Raw genomic sequence first — 17,856 nt, forward strand, 5'->3', positions numbered from 1 at the left:
TGTGACATTTAGGTCATCTTTTTTAAATCATCTGTTCAGGTTGAAAAACAGTGGTCAATAGTTTGTGATACACAGACATCATCAGGACAGGGAACTGTGACATTTAGGTAATCTATTCAGGTTGAAAAACAGTGGTCAGTAGTTTGTGATACACAGACATCACCAGGGCAGGGAACTGTGACATTTAGGTTATCTGTTCAGGTTGAAAAACAGTGGTAAATAGTTTGTGATATACAGACATCACCAGGGCAGGGAACTGTGACATTTAAGTCATCTATTCAAGTAGGAAACTGTACGCAATAGTTTGTGATACGCAGACATCACCAGGACAGGGAACTGTGATATTTAAGTCATCTGTTCAGGTTGAAAAACAGTGGGTAATAGTTTGTGATACACAGACATCACCAGGGCAGGGAACTGTGACATTTAGGTCATCTGTTCAGGTTGAAAAACAGTGGTCAATAGTTTGTGATACACAGACATCACCAGGCCAGGGAACTATGACATTTAGGTCGTCTGTTCAGGTTGAAAAACAGCGGTCAATAGTTTGTGATACACAGACATCACCAGGGCAGGGAACTGTGGCATTTAGGTCATCTGTTCAGGTAGGGAACTGTAGGCAATAGTTTGTGATACACAGACATCACCAGGGCAGGGAACTGTGACATTTAAGTCATCTATTCAGGTTGAAAAACAGTGGTATGTAGTTTGTGATACACAGACATCATCAGGGCAGGGAACTGTGACATTTAGGTAATCTATTCAGGTTGAAAAAAAGTGATCAATAGTTTGTGATACACAGACATCATCAGGGCAGGGAACTGCAACATTTAGGTAATCTATTCAGGTTGAAAAACAGTGGTCAATAGTTTGTGATACACAGACATCACGAGGACAGGGAATTGTGACATTTAAGTCATCTGTTCAGGTTGAAAAACAGTGGTCAATAGATTGTGATACACAGACATCACTAGGGCAGGGAACTGTGACATTTAAGTCATCTGTTCAGGTTGAGAAACAGTGGGTAATAGTTTGTGATACACAGACATCACCAGGGCAGGGAACTGTGACATTTAGGTCATCTATTTTAAGTCATCTGTTCTGGTTGAAAAACAGTGGGTAATAGTTTGTGATACACAGACATCATCAGGGCAGGGAAATGTGACATTTAAGTCCTCTGTTCAGGTTGAGAAACAGTGGGTAATAGTTTGTGATACACAGACATCACCAGGGCAGGGAACTGTGACATTTTAGTCATCTGTTCAGGTTGAGAAACAGTGGGTAATAGTTTGTGATACACAGACATCACCAGGGCAGGGAACTTTGACATTTAAGTCATCTGTTCAGGTTGAGAAACAGTGGGTAATAGTTTGTGATACACAGCCATCACCAGGGCAGAGAATTGTGACATTTAGGTCATCTATTTTAAGTCATCTGTTCTGGTTGAAAAACAGTGGGTAATAGTTTGTGATACACAGACATCATCAGGACAGGAACTGTGACATTTAGGAAATCTATTCAGGTTGAAAAACATGTCAGTATTTGTGATCACAGCATCACCAGGCAGGGAACTGTGACATTTAGGTAATCTGTTCAGGTTGAAAAACAGTGGTAAAAATAGTTTGTGATGCACAGACATCACCTGGGCAGGGAACTGTGACATTTAAGTCATCTATTCAAGTAGGAAACTGTACGCAATAGTTTGTGATACGCAGACATCACCAGGACAGGGAACTGTGATATTTAAGTCATCTGTTCAGGTTGAAAAACAGTGGGTAATAGTTTGTGATACACAGACATCACGAGGGCAGGGAACTGTGACATTTAGGTCATCTGTTCAGGTTGAAAAACAGTGGTCAATAGTTTGTGATACACAGACATCACCAGGGCAGGGAACTATGACATTTAGGTCGTCTGTTCAGGTTGAAAAACAGCGGTCAATAGTTTGTGATACACAGACATCACCAGGGCAGGGAACTGTGACATTGAGGTCATCTGTTCAGGTTGAAAAACAGCGGTCAATAGTTTGTGATACACAGACATTTCCAGGGCAGGGAACTGTGACGTTTAAGTCATCTGTTCAGGCATGAGAATGGTGGGTGATAGCTTGTGATACACATACATTACTTGAACATAAATCTGTGACATTTAGGTCTGCTGTTATGGTAGAATTTGTTTATGTGAAGTATGGCACATAATGTATCAAACTGCTTGCATTTGTACCTGCAAACAAAAAAGGCAGTTTTTCCTCCACTTGACCACCCATTAAGTTTGGGTCATCTGTTCTGATTGAAAAACAGTGGCCAATAGTTTGTGATACACAGACATCACGAGGACAGAGAACTATGACATTTAGGTCATCTGTTCAGGTTGAAAAACAGTGGTCAATAGTTTGTGATACACAGACATCACCAGGGCAGGGAACTGTAACATTTAGGTCATCTGTTCAGGTTGAAAAACAGTGGTCAATAGTTTGTGATACACAGACATCACCAGGGCAGGGAACTGTGACATTTAAGTCATCTATTCAGGTTGAAAAACAGTGGTATGTAGTTTGTGATACACAGACATCACCAGGGCAGGGAACTGTGACATTTAGGTAATCTATTCAGGTTGAAAAACAGTGGTCAATAGTTTGTGATACACAGACATCACCAGGACAGGGAATTGTGACATTTAAGTCATCTGTTCAGGTTGAAAAACAGTGGTCAATAGATTGTGATACACAGACATCACTAGGGCAGGGAACTGTGACATTTAAGTCATCTGTTCAGGTTGAGAAACAGTGGGTAATAGTTTGTGATACACAGACATCACCAGGGCAGGGAACTGTGACATTTAGGTCATCTATTTTAAGTCATCTGTTCTGGTTGAAAAACAGTGGGTAATAGTTTGTGATACACAGACATCATCAGGGCAGGGAACTGTGACATTTAAGTCCTCTGTTCAGGTTGAGAAACAGTGGGTAATAGTTTGTGATAAACAGACATCACCAGGGCAGGGAACTGTGACATTTAAGTCATCTGTTGAGGTTGAGAAACAGTGGGTAATAGTTTGTGATACACAGACATCACCAGGGCAGGGAACTGTGACATTTAAGTCATCTGTTCAGGTTGAGAAACAGTGGGTAATAGTTTGTGATACACAGACATCACCAGGGCAGGGAACTGTGACATTTAGGTCATATATTTTAAGTCATCTGTTCTGGTTGAAAAAAAATGGGTAATAGTTTGTGATACAAAGACATCATCAGGACAGGGAACTGTGACATTTAGGTAATCTATTCAGGTTGAAAAACAGTGGTCAGTAGTTTGTGATACACAGACATCACCAGGGCAGGGAACTGTGACATTTAGGTCATCTGTTCAGGTTGAAAAACAGTGGTCAGTAGTTTGTGATACACAGACATCACCAGGGCAGGGAACTGTGACATTTAGGTCATCTATTCAGGTTGAAAAACAGTGGTCAGTAGTTTGTGATACACATACATTACCAGGGCAGGGAACTGTGACATTGAGGTCATCTGTTCAGGTTGAAAAACAGTGGTCAATAGTTTGTGATACACAGACATCACCAGGACAGGGAACTGTGACATTTAAGTCATCTGTTCAGGTTGAAAAACAGTGGTATATAGTTTATGATACACAGACATCACCAGGACAGGGAACTGAGACATTTAGGTCATCTATTCAGGTTGAAAAACAGTGGTCAATAGTTTGTGATACACAGACATCACCAGGACAGGGAACTGTGACATTTAGGTCATCTATTCAGGCAAGAGAATGGTGGGTGATAGCTTGTGATACACATACATTACTTGGACATAAAACTGTGACATTTAGGTCTGCTGTTATGGTAGAATTTGTTTATGTGAAGTATGGCACATAATGTATAAAACTGCTTGCATTTGTACCTGCAAACAAAAAAGGCAGTTTTTCCTCCACTTGACCACCCATTAAGTTTGACTGTATTCTTGAAACATGTAGTGTAATTGACATGATATACTGTAGACTATTCACTTTTCTTTCAACACAAGTTGTCCATTTATCTTGGTATCATTTGCAGCAGTTTAGACAAAGGTTAGTATGAAGTACTAATGGTTATTTTCTGAATTTGCACAGGTGATGAACCATCTGACAGTACCGGTGGATGTTTTCTTTAAAGACCCGTCCTCTGGAAGTATGCCTGTATCATCAGTTAGTCCCGAGGAGATATTCAGCTTACCATTACATACAATATACACCACATCCGGACAGTTCATGTTTAAACCCATTAAAGAAGGGTAGGTTCTTAACTTTGAAGTTATTACATATCATCTATAGCTATAATTGTTTATTGTATAATAAGTACAAGTTTATAGCCTTTCAAGCATAAACCAGGGAAGGAATGTCGCAGCTACCTTACATAGGTGTCCTTACATAAGGCAGCATCAGCATTTGGAGGTTTCTTTTGTCCCAATTGAACTCTTCATTAATTTGCCTCAAGATTCAGTACAGTCAAGTATGTGCAAGACTATCTCTTGAGAAGCCTATTAAAGGCTGTACAATATAACCTATTCTCCTACCTAAAAGGCCACTTAATTGTTTCTTTCCATTCGATCATGACTATTGGAAATTTACCTGTGTTTAGAGACCACCTATGGTCTTTACAGACAGGTTTGACTGTATAAACCACATCTGTACAGATCATGTTAGTGCTGTAAAAGAAGTAGAAGTCATAAGTTTCATATGTATTATGAATGATTGCTTATACAAATGAATGCTGTTAATTAATTCAAGATAAATTGCTGAGGAGACAATTTTCCACCTTCAGAACAAGCTTATTAACAATTTTCACCATTCCATTAAAAGGAAACTACTCCCTGCACTGTCTGTTGTCTTAAAACCAGTATTGCTGTTATGTTATGGCTATAGATAAGGATAGTTTGTTTATATAGTCAGCATGCCCATTCACGCACTGCAGTACGTGAATCACGCACAAAATATCAAATGCACGCATAAAAATCACTTGTTGGGGGTACATGCACGCAGAGATTTGGAACTCCTATGTTCAGCTGCCAAATCGCTGTTTATTTCATCGCGCACTTGCCAATTGTTTTGTACAGTCTAAAACACAGATCCACTCAAGAAACTTGATAATTTCGTTTCTATCACCGAATTCTCAGCGTAATTGTCAGCCCCATAGAGGGGTTTGGTAAGTGTTTTAGTCAGACGTCACACGAGTCGTGTGCAAAATAAGTATGAATATGAAATGCAAAAAAGCATTTTAGCTTTTATGAATTCAGCAAAAGGTTAATTAACAGTATTTTTTTTTTTATATATTTAACTTTAATTTTGATACACATTGCATATCTGTAATAGTTTGGGCATTTTTTATTGATTGGCGATTTTTACCAGTCTTCAGTTGACTGTATGTTATTTCAGACGAATTGTGTTCCATTCATGAATTTGGGAATACATTGTACATGAACTTTGCTGAAAACTTATTATGTCTCCCCCAGGAGACATATTGTTTTTGCCCTGTCCCTCCGTCCGTCCGTACATCACACTTCATTTCCGAGCAATAACTGGAGAACCATTTGACCTAGAACCTTCAAACTTAATAGGGTTGTAGGGCTGCTGGAGTAGACGACCCCTATTGTTTTTGGGGTCACTCCGTCAAAGGTAAAGGTCACAGGGGCCTGAACATTGAAAACCATTTCCGATCAATAACTAGAGAACCACTTGACCCAGAATGTTGAAACTTCATACGATGATTGGTCATGAAGAGTAGATGACTCCTATTGATTTTGGGGTCACTCCATCAAAGGTCAAGGTCACAGGGGCCTGAACATTGAAAACCATTTCCGATCAATAACTAGAGAACCACTTGACCCAGATTGTTGAAACTTCATAGGATGATTGGTCATGAAGAGTAGATGACCCCTATTGATTTTGGGGTCACTCCGTCAAAGGTCAAGGTCACAGGAGCCTGAACATGGAATACCATTTCCGATCAATAACTAGAGAATCACTTGACCTAGAATGTTGAAACTTCATAGGATGATTGTACATGCAAAGTAGATGACCCCTATTGATTTTGGGGTCACTCCATTAAAGGTCAAGGTCACAGGGGCCTGAACATTGAAAACCATTTCCTGTCAGTAACTTGAGAACCACTTGACCCAGAATGTTGAAACTTCATAGGATGATTGGTCATGCAGAGTAGATGACCCCTAACGATTTTGGGGTCACTCTGTGAAAGGTCAAGGCCACAGGGGCCTGAACATTGAAAACCATTTCCGGTCAGTAACTTGAGAACCACTTGACCCTTGATGAAACCTCATAGGATGATTGGTCATGCAGAGTAGATGACCCCTAACAATTTTAGGGTCACTCTGTTAAAGGTCAAGGCCACAGGGGCCTGAACATGGAAAACCATTTCCAATCAATAACTTGAGAACCTCTCGACCCAGAAAGTTGAAGCTTCATAGGATGATTGTTCATGCAGAGTAAATGACCCCTATTGTTTTTGGGGTCACTCCGTTAAAGGTCAAGGTCACAGGGGCCTGAACATTGATAACCAGTTCCGATCAATAACTTGAGAACCACTTGACCCAGAATGTTGAAACTTCATAGGATGATTGAACATGCAGAGTAGATGACCCCTATTGATTTTGGGGTCAGTCTATTAAAGGTCAAGGTCACAGTGGCCTGTTCATGTAAAATCATTTTTTGGAAATAACTTGAGAACCACTTGACCTACAATGTTGAAACTTAATAGGGTGATTGGACATGCAGAGTAGATGACCCCTATTTATTTTGAGGTCACTTGATCAAAGGTCAAGGTCACAGGAGCCTGAACAGTGACTTGAGAACCACTAGGCCACGAGTGTTGAAATTTAGCGGGATGACTGGACATGCCAAGTAGATGATCCCTATTGCAGCCAACCATCAGTGTCTCTTTGACTTTCGCTCCTGACCCCTATTGACTTCTTGCCTATAGGACTTTGCATTGGGGGAGACATGCGCTTTTTTACAAAAGCATTTTCTAGTTTATACTTAGTATATTATAGGGAGGGGTCCTTTGATTCAGAATTTCCTATCTTAACTTTGGAAAAACATTTTAAATTTTCTAAAATTATCAAATTATCTCATCTGTTTTACCCTACCCACGAGAGTTCTGCATGAAGAAAAAAAAAACATGCAGATCTCTGTATAAATTTCAGTAGTGAAATAGAAGAATTTCAGATCTGCCATGTAGTTTACCCCCAAATTTTGAAGTGTACCCCTATTTTGCATAAACAGGGGGTACATGTTCTATATTTTGTTATGATGAATTAAATGACCCTGTTCTGTGTTTAGATGTGATGTATTAAGGGACCCTTTCTGTATTTAGATGTGATGAGTTAAGCGACCATGTTCTATATTTAGATGTGATAAGTTTAGCGACCACCTTCTATATTTAGATGTGATGAGTTAAGCGACCATGTTCTATATTTAGATGTGATGAGTTAAGCGACCCTGTCAGTTGGAAAGGTGCAGAGAATCTTGGACTGAAACAGTTGATGTGTAAGGCCAGTGCCGGGCAACAGCCATTTTACTTCAAGGTATGATTCTTCTAGCTTCATGATGGTTCCCTTTTTATCTTTTTTACTCGGCCTAGTGTCGGGGGTCTTTCCGTGTCCGTCCCTTGGTTAAAGTTTTGATGCACTTTCTCTTTATCTCTGTAATTACTTGATGGATTTGTTTCAAATTTAAAACAGTTATTCCTCATCATCATCCACATCATATGGTGCAAGGGCCAAAACTCTTGTGTCAGTATTTCATGAATTATCCCCCTTTTTACTTAGAATTTCAGGTTTTTTATGCACTTTCACACTATCTCGGTTATTACTAAATGAATTTGATTCAGACTTAAAATAGTTGTTCCTTATTATCTCCCACATCATACGACACAAGGTCCATAACTCTGGCACCAATTATTAAAATCACTCTGCGTCCGTGGTCCGTCTGTCCGTCATTCCGTCCGTCCGTCCGTCCGTCCATCCGTCCGTCCGTCCGTCCGTTAACAATTTCTCGTTGTCGCATCTCCTCAGAAACTACTGGGGGGATTTTGACCAAACTTTGTCAGAATGATGTATTGGTACCCCAGTTGTGCCCCCCTGAAAATCAGACTGGTTCAACAGTTTATGAGTGAGTTATGGCCCTTTGTTTATTTCTATATTTTACAAAGATTTATATAGGGAAAAACTTTAAAAACCTTCTTATCCAAAACCACAGAGCCTAGGGCTTTGATATTTGGTTTGAAGCATCATCTAGTGGTCCTCTACCAAGATGATACAAATTATTTCTCTGGGGTCAAATATGGCCCCGCCCTGGGGGTCACATTGTTTATAATGACTTATATAGGGAAAAACTTTGAAGAACCCCTTGTCCAAAACCACAGGGCCTAGGGCTTTGATATTTTGTATGTGACATCATCTAGTGGTCTTCAACTAAGATTATTCATATTATACCCCTAGGGTCAAATATGGCCCCGCCCTGGGGGTCATATGATTTACATAGACTTATATAAGGAAAAACTTTGAAAATCTTCTTGTCCAAACCACAAAGCCTAAGGCTTTGATACTTGTAATGTAGCATCATCTAGTGGTTCTCTACCAAGTTTGTTCAAATTATCGCCCTAGGGTCAAAAATGGCCCTGCCCCAGGGGTCACATGGTTCATATAGACTTATATAGGGAAAAGCTTTTAAAATGTTCTTGTCAATAACTACAACATTCAAATTTGGACCACATGTATATTTTTGAGTGGCAAGATGACCCTTGACATGAGTTGACCTTGATTTTGACCTAGTGACCTACTTTCACATTTTTGTAGCTACAGCCTTCAAATGCGGACCACATGTATATTTTTGAGTGGCAAGATGAACCTTGACATGAGTTGACCTTGATTTTGACCTAGTGACCTACTTTCACATTTCTCAAGCTACAGCCTTCAAATTTGGACCACATGCATAGTTTTGTGCACTGGAAAAAACTTTGACCTTGATTTTGACCTAGTGACCTACTTACACATTTTTGAAGGTACAGGCTTCAAATTTGGACCATATGCATAGTTCCGTGTTTCAAAATGAAATTTGACATTGATTTTGACCTAGTGACCTACTTTCACATTTCTCAAGCTACAGCCTTCAAATTTGGACCACATGCATAGTTTTGTGTACCGAAATGAACTTTGACCTTTACATTGACCTAGTGACCTACTTTCACATTTTTAAGGTAAGGCTTCAAATTTGGACCACATGCATAGTTTTGTATTCCGAAATAAAATTTGACCATGATTTTGACCTAGTGACCTACTTTTACATTTCTCAAGCTACAGCCTTCAAATTTGGACCACATGCATAGTTTTGTGTACCGAAATGAACTTTGACCTTTACATTGACCTAGTGACCTACTTTCACATTTTTAAGGTACAGGCTTCAAATTTGGACCACATGCATAGTTTTGTATTCCGAAATAAAATTTGACCTTGATTTTGACCTAGTGACCTACTTTTACATTTCTCAAGCTATAGCCTTCAAATTTGGACCACATGCATAGGTTTGTATACCGAAATGAACTTTGACCTTTACATTGACCTAGTGACCTACTTTCACATTTTTAAGGTACAGGCTTCAAATTTGGACCACATGCATAGTTTTGTATTCCGAAATAGAATTTGACCTTGATTTTGACCTAGTGACCTACTTTTACATTTCTCAAGCTACAGCCTTCAAATTTGGACCACTTGCATAGTTTTGTGTACCGAAATGAACTTTGACCTTGAGACCTACTTTCACATTTCTGTAGCTACAGGCTTCAAATTTAGACCACATGCATAGGATTGTGTGCCAAAACAAACTTTGACCTTGACATTGACCTAGTGACCTACTTTCACATTTCTCAAGCTACAGCTTTCGAATTTGGACCACATGCACAGTGTTGTGTACAGAAATGAAATTTGACCTTGAGGTAGTCAGTAAGTCTTGAAATTTGGAATACTCAAAAATGGCACATTGGTGGGCGCCAAGATCACTCTGTGATCTCTTGTTTATGAATCATGCCACCCCCCTTTTACTTAGAATTTAAAGTTAATTTTGATGCATTTTCACTAAATCTCTGATATTACATAGAGGAGTTTAAATACTTGTTCACCATCATCACTCACATCATATGACACAAGGACAAAAACTCTGCATAGTATTTCATGAATTATCCCCATTTTTACTTAGAGTTTCAGGTTAAAGTTTTGGTGCACTTTCTCTCTATCTCAGTTAAAACTAAGTGGAATTGATTTAAACTTAAAACAGTTGTTTCACAGCACTTGACACAAGGACCAACACTTTTGCATCACTATTTCATGAATTATGCCCCTTTTTGCTTAGATTTTTAGTTTAATTTTGATGCATTTTCACCATGTCCATTTTTAGCTCACCTGTCACATAGTGAAAGGGTGAGCTTTTGTGATCGCCTTTCGTCCATCGTCTGTCTGTCCACAATTTCCTTGTGAACACGATAGAGACCACATTTTTGTATTTGACTTTTATCAAACATGCACACAACTTGTATTGGCATAATATCTCGGTTCCTTTCGAAAACTGGCTAGATTGCATCATGGGTACTGTCCCTGAAAGCGGCAAAATTTTCTGTTTTGGTTCTTTCAGCCATATGAAGGTTCCATTTATGCTTTGATTTGATACAAACTTGCACAGAATGATTATCTTGGTGATCTCTAGTTATGGATTGAAACTGGGTCATGTCGGGTCAAAAACTAGGTCATCAGGTCAAATCAAAGGAAAAGCTTGTTAGCAACCTAGAGGCCACATTTATGACCCTGTCTTCATGAAACTTGGTCAGAATGTTTAGCTTGATGGTTCCTAGGCCAAGTTTGAAACTGGGTTATATGGGGTCAGAAACTAGGTCATAACATCAAATCAAAGGAAAAGCTTGTTAACACTGTAGAGGCTACATTTATGACCCTGTCTTAAAGAAACTTGGTCAGAATGTTAATCTTGATGATTCCTAGGCCAAGTTTGAAACTGGGTCATATGGGGTTCAAAAACTAGGTCACCCATCTTCATAAAATTTGGTCAGAATGTATGTTACAATGAAGTCTTGGATGACTTCAGATCTAGGTCACGTGGGGTCAAAAACTACGTCACTAGGTCAAATCATAGGAAAAAATTGTATATACTCTAGAGGCCACATTTTTGCTCCAATCTTCCTGAAACTGTCAGAATGTTTGTTTTTATGAAATTTTAGCCAAGTTGGAATATGGGTCATGTGGAGTAAAAAACTAGGTAACTAGGTAAAATCAAAGAAAATGATTGCTTACACTCCAAGAGGCCACATTTTTTGGTCCAGTCTTAATGAGAATTGGTCAGAATATATGTCTCCATGAAATCACTAGGTAAAACATGTTTACTTGCTATGGTGTGTTACACAGGTGAGCGACCTAGGGCCATCCTGGCCCTCTTGTATACTTATTTACTGTTTTGATTCACTTTATCTTTGTCTTATTACTAAATACTTTTGACACAGACTCAATATCAGTTCAATATCTTTATCCACATTGGAGTCATTAAACACTCCAGTGACAGCTCCAGCTTCCTTAGATGTGCCCAGTTTCACTGTGCAGCATTGAAATAGTCAAGCCTGTGGTCTCCTGTGACAGCTCTTGTTAGTACTCCCAACACTTAGACCTTTTAGCTCACCTGAGCACAAAGTGCTCAAAGGTGAGCTTTTGTGATCACCCTGTGTCCGTCGTCCGTTTGTCAGTCGTCCGTCGTCAACAATTTGACTGTTAACACTCTAGAGGTCACAATTTTGGCCTAATCTTAATGAAACTTGGTCAGAATGTTACCCTCAATAAAATCTTGGACAAGTTCGATATTTGGTCATCTGGGGTCAAAAACTAGGTCACCAGGTCAAATCAGAGGAAAAGCTTGTTAACACTCTAGAGGTCACAATTTTGGCCCAATCTTAATGAAACTTGGTCAGAATGTTACCCTCAATAAAATCTTGGATGAATTCGATATTGGGTCATCTGGGGTCAAAAACTAGGTCACCAGGTCAAATCAAAGGAAAAGCTTGTTAACACTGTAGAGGCGACATTTATGACTGTATCTTCATGAATCTTGGTCAGAATGTTTTTATTGATGGTCTCAAGATCCAGTTTGAATCTGGGTCATGTAGGATCAAAAACTAGGTCACCAGGTCAAATCAGAGGAAAAGCTAGTTAACACTGTAGAGGCCACATTTATGAACATATCTTAATGAAACTTGGTCAGAATGTTGATCTTAATGATCTATAGGTCAATTTAAAGCTGGGTCAAGTGGGGTCAAAAACTAGGTCACTAGGTCAAATCAAAGGAAAAGCTTGATAACACTCTAGAGGCCACATTTATGACTGTATCTTCATGAAACTTAGTCAGAATGTTAATCTATATGATCTTTAAGTCAAGTTCGAATCTGGGTCATGTTGGGTCAAAAACTAGTTCAACGGGTCAAATCAAAGGAAAAGCTAGTTAACACTTTAGAGACCACATTTATGACCATATCTTAATGAAACTTGGTCAGAATGTTAATCTTGATGATCTTTAGGTCAGTAGGTCAGGTGAGCGATACAGGGCCTTCATGGCCCTCTTGTTTGATTTCTGAATGTATAAATAATATTGAAGTTTACTTAATCTTGCATTGTCAGCAAGATATATGAGCTAACAGTGGCAGTAAGTGGTGGCACCTATGGCAGCTGGACACACATCTGGTTGTCTCGTCTTTGTCTTACTCATCTATGTAGCTGAAAACAGATTGTACATGACATTATAATAGTTTCAGTGTTTTACGCATCAGAATAGAAAATGTGGAAACTCCACAGACCGCCCAACACACCAAAAGTGAAAATGTTGCAGGCTCGGTTTGATTGAGCCTGTTCATGGACGGTAGTTGAAATGCATGCTACCGTCCACGCCCTCTAGCCCTTGGTTGAGCAGAACTCAACATTTAAACATGCTAAAAGTACAAAAGCAGTTTCGAGACATCCACAGATGTTTTCATATGGCAGTGTACATGGAATCTTCAATGATACACTGTTGAGTGTGTATATTCCATGAACAGCAGCATATAGTCCCCAGTAGAAAAAATGGGTTTGCCCTAAATGAGAAAACAATGGACAGAATTAAACAAAATGGAATTTAGAAAGGGGATCTGAGGTTATGGCGACTGCATATCACAGAAACTGCCAAAAGACAAAATTAAAAAGCAAGCACCATATCCTAGGGGTGATTATACAATACCCAAAGCTATGAAATTGGAAGTATTGGAACCACCCAGGCCGAAATGGCATGGCATTAAAGCTGTGCTGAACGATCTGAGAAGAACGAAATATAACAGTCCTGATTGAATGTACGGGCCACTCTTGTTTTTGCTTTGCTAGAGGTCGTGCTAAACGAATCTTTCCCAATAGACTACTTAGGTATGCCTACTTTCTGTGTCAGTTGTTTGTCATATTTTCAGTAGACAAAAAACCTTCTGTATTAATTATATTCCAGGTCAGGGCACAGATTGAGTCAGTGTATTATGAAGGAGGAGACACATTGGCTGCAAAGTCAACAACCTTTCACCTTTATCCTACTGTTGTCATGCATAACCTCTTACCTTACAAGATCAGAGTCATGCTAGAGGTAATTCTTAATTTATCCTACTGTTGCCATGCCATAAGGTCAGTTTTGCTAGAGGGAAGTGACCTTTTGTATTGTCTCCTGCAATAAATATGCTAAAGGCAAGTAATCTTTAAGATTTATCCTTCTGTCCTATTTTCCTACAAGGTCAAAATCCTGTAGTAAGCAAGGATCTTATTATGTGTTATCTCAAACAAGGTCAATTTCATGCTGAAAGTAAGGATCTTACTATGCATACCAGTAACTCAAAACAAGGTTAATTTCATGCTGGTGCATAATCTAAATCAAGGTCAAGATCATGCCAGAGGTAAGGCTCTTACTATGAAGGTCAAAAATATGCTGGAGGTAAGCTTATAGTCTTGATTATGTATTTAAAAGGATGCAGTGTGATGTTGAAGTGCATTGCTTATTTTGTAGGGAAGTATTGTTAATAGTTAAACAAATGTTTGTTTTAGTGAGTAAAGTTGCAAATAAATGAATTGACAGGAAACATTTCTAAGAAACATATTGAAAAAGTATTTCCAAGAAAATTTGCAGTGGTTATGAAATTATAAGAAATATTTTACAATATTTCAGGGCACAGCTGATGCCTTTGAGTTAGATAGAGGATGCAGTATACCATTGGATCACGCCTGTGTGGGCAAAACCAACATTGAAATAACAGTATGTATACATTCCGTAACCCGAATGGGCCGAGTTAGTCTTGGTGGCTGTTTAAAGTCCGTCCACCTGCAGAGGGCAGATTAATGAACGTTAGTGTCTTAAGTTTGATCCAGGAGCATGGCATATGTCTTGTTGATTTGATAAAAACACATTGTATCTGAAGTCATTTCATCCTTTTCCTCAGATTCATGTGGAGAAGTTGGCAGTAACTTGTAGAGAACAAACTAGTACTGGTACAGAATCCTGGAACACTGGTCACTTTTACTGCTTTGTTTTGAAAACTGAAATACTGTTGAAGAACAGTGCTAAATCTGTCACAGAAAGATGTGTTCAGATCCTGTCTCGTGTGGGGAGGCTGTCAGTTGCTGGCATAGAACTGAGAGTTTATGGTTATTAGTCTAGGAACACAGCTTGGTCATCTTACATGTATCATATTACTGAAAAATAGCTGAACAACATTAGCATTAAGATCTTACGTCATTGGTCTCCATTCAAGATGCCTAACTTACAAAAATATATTTTTTCAGGAGAAGTAAAATATTTAATTTGTTATTTTTATGAAATAATGCAGAAACCTGAAGTTACCAAAATGTTTGACATTTTGAATGGCTAATTCATTAAATCCTAAAATTGGTAAAGAAGAAAATTAACATGCATGTTAGCAATGAAAACTGATGCAAAAAAAACCAACATTTGTATGTCATTCTTAAAAAACGCAGGATTTCTCTAACTATGCTAACTTATTTGATTTTGAGACCAGAGGTCAAGGTCACAGTGACCCAGAACAGTTAAACCATTTCCAGACAATAACTTGAGAATGCTTGGGACTAGGATCATGAAAGTTGATAGGGAGGTTTATTATGACCAGCAGTTGACCCCTATTGACTTTGAGGTCAGTAGATCAAAGGTCAAGGTCACATTGACCCAGAACAACAGAACTTTTGTGTCCAGTGACCAAATAATTTCTGTTCCTCGTGCAATTAATGAATGCATCAAGGGGAAATTTCGTGTTCTGCAAGCTCTTGTTCTTTTTACATTTCTTACACATGGATACAAAAAATGTACTTAATAACCCCATACTCATCCCCAAGCATCCTCAGACACTCACAAAGTCTGTTATACTGTTTTATGAACACATTTCTTATCAGTTTTTTATGCCCCCAAAGGGAGGCATATAGTTTTTGAACCGTCGGTCTGTCAGTCTGTCGGTCTGTCAGTCTGTCGATCTGTCGGTCTGTCCGCATTTTTCGTGTCCGGTCCATATCTTTGTCATCGATGGATGGATTTTCAAATAACTTGGCATGAATGTGTACCACAGTAAGACGACGTGTCGCGCGCAAGACCCAGGTCCGTAGCTCAAAGATCAAGGTCACACTTAGACATTAAAGGATAGTGCATTGATGGGCGTGTCCGGTCCATATCTTTGTGTCATCGATGGATGGATTTTCAAATAACTTGGCATGAATGTGTACCACAGTAAGATGACATGTCGTGCGCAAGACCCAGGTCCGTAGCTCAAAGGTCAAGGTCACACTTAGACATTAAAGGATAGTGCATTGATGGGCGTGTCCGGTCCATATCTTTGTCATTGATGGATGGATTTTCAAATAACTTGGCATGAATGTGTACCACAGTAAGACGACGTGTCGCGCGCAAGACCCAGGTCCGTAGCTCAAAGGTCAAGGTCACACTTAGACGTTAAAGGTCATTTTTCATGATAGTGCATTGATGGGCGTGTCCGGTCCATATTTTTGTCATTCATGCATGGATTTTAAAATAACTACGCATGAATGTGTGACACAGTAAGACGACGTGTCGCGCGCAAGACCCAGCTTCATAGATCAAAGGTCCTAAACTCTAACATCGGCCATAACTATTCATTTAAAGTGCCATCGGGGGCATGTGTCATCCTATGGAGACAGCTCTTGTTTTAAGTTATAGTAAACAGTTTTCAGTTCTACATTTCATTGTAATTTAACTATTTAGATACCAGATTATCAGAATATGGAGTGGGTAGGGCGCCGTTTATTGGAGGTGGATATACCAGAGCTTTCAGTCTGGACGTTTGAAGCATATGACAAAAGCAAGAAAATTACAATGGTAAGTCAGTGTATTGTTTACACAAAATACTTTGAAATCACTATTATAACATGATTGGCAGCATGTGTTATATGAACATATAGCAAGCCCGTGTTTACACAGTTAATATGCGGCAATGTCCTGGTGTGTATTTCATTATTTATGTATTGAAAATACTTTTGAGTAATCATGGGGGACTAATTATAATGGATTTCATGGTTGAGTAAATCCACAAAATTAAATCCCAATAAACAAAAAAAATCCATTTTATCTACAAAATTGATATCCACAAATATATATCCTCATGAAATAGTCAAATTTCCACCAGAACCACAAAATTACATACCCACTGACTTGAAATGATTTTACAATATCTGCAGTGAAGAAACAGTTTAATGAAAAGTTTTCTAGGGAGTGCTGTATGTGTGCGTCACTCCTTGTTTAAAGTTTTACATTGCAAATTAATATCTCAGTCACCATTGCGTATATTGCAATTGAAACTTTACACATAGCTTGTGGTTGAAGTTTTTGCATGCAGCTGACTATTAAGTTGTATCTCAGTAACAAATACATGTATTGGATTGAACTCTTCAAAATGCTTTCCTGTCATCCCGCGTACTGTAATGATCAAGTAAGGTAACTTTTGGTTAAATTTAATTCATGTAATGACTCTTTTTCAACTTAAAGAAAGTTTGGTTGAAGTTTTGCATATAAGTTGTTTTCATTGTCATTAAGTTTGTTATAAATTATAATAAAACGACTTGCCAACTTTTGGCCCTTGTTTGTCTTAGAAGCTGTTGAATAGTGAACTGTCTTATGGACAGATCTTGTCTGCTGTATTTTGAATAGGTTATAGATTGCTCATGTCTTTTTGGAACAGAAAATTTCTCTTGCCACGCAGTCATAAAAATACACTTCAAGGTAATAAAAATAAAACACTAACACTGGAAAACAGAAGATGAGTTTTACATGGGGATTTACATTAATAAAAGGAATTGTTTATTTGAGAGTGCTGCATTCATTTATAGATATAGTCTTTCGCAGACTCCTACTGTTGACAGATAATTTATATTAAACATACTGTGAATAAAAATGATATATTTTCAGGACTTAGGTCTTCACTATAAACAAGGGCCTGGTGTTCTAGATGTGTCCGTGTATAGTCCCTACTGGATGATCAACAAAACTGACATGTTACTCAAATACAAGGTAACATATATAGTCCCTACTGGAACATCAACAAGACTGACATGTTACTCAGATACAAGGTAACGTATATAGTCCCTACTGGATGATCAACAAGACTGGCATGTTGCTCAGATACAAGGTAAATATATATAGTCCCTACTGGATGATCAACAAGACTGGCATGTTACTCAGATACAAGGTAACGTATATAGTCCCTACTGGA

The 17,856-nt window shown here is 38.7% G+C and overlaps 1 protein-coding gene across 11 annotated transcripts in view; it reads left to right on the forward strand.

Annotated features, from left to right (window-relative positions):
• The window catches only part of LOC123542107 (intermembrane lipid transfer protein VPS13A-like), a 227,438-nt gene that overhangs the window by 116,996 nt on the left and 92,586 nt on the right, over positions 1 to 17,856 (forward strand). For all 11 annotated transcript variants that reach the window (XM_053531671.1, XM_053531674.1, XM_053531680.1 and 8 more), the window contains 6 exons: positions 4,122 to 4,282; positions 7,483 to 7,588; positions 13,575 to 13,706; positions 14,280 to 14,366; positions 16,353 to 16,466; positions 17,553 to 17,654. In XM_053531671.1, the coding sequence (XP_053387646.1) occupies positions 4,122 to 4,282; positions 7,483 to 7,588; positions 13,575 to 13,706; positions 14,280 to 14,366; positions 16,353 to 16,466; positions 17,553 to 17,654 (702 nt within the window). The remainder of the gene's footprint in view (positions 1 to 4,121; positions 4,283 to 7,482; positions 7,589 to 13,574; positions 13,707 to 14,279; positions 14,367 to 16,352; positions 16,467 to 17,552; positions 17,655 to 17,856) is intronic.

Source organism: Mercenaria mercenaria, chromosome 19 (assembly GCF_021730395.1).
Source record: "Mercenaria mercenaria strain notata chromosome 19, MADL_Memer_1, whole genome shotgun sequence".
Classification (NCBI taxonomy): domain Eukaryota; kingdom Metazoa; phylum Mollusca; class Bivalvia; order Venerida; family Veneridae; genus Mercenaria; species Mercenaria mercenaria.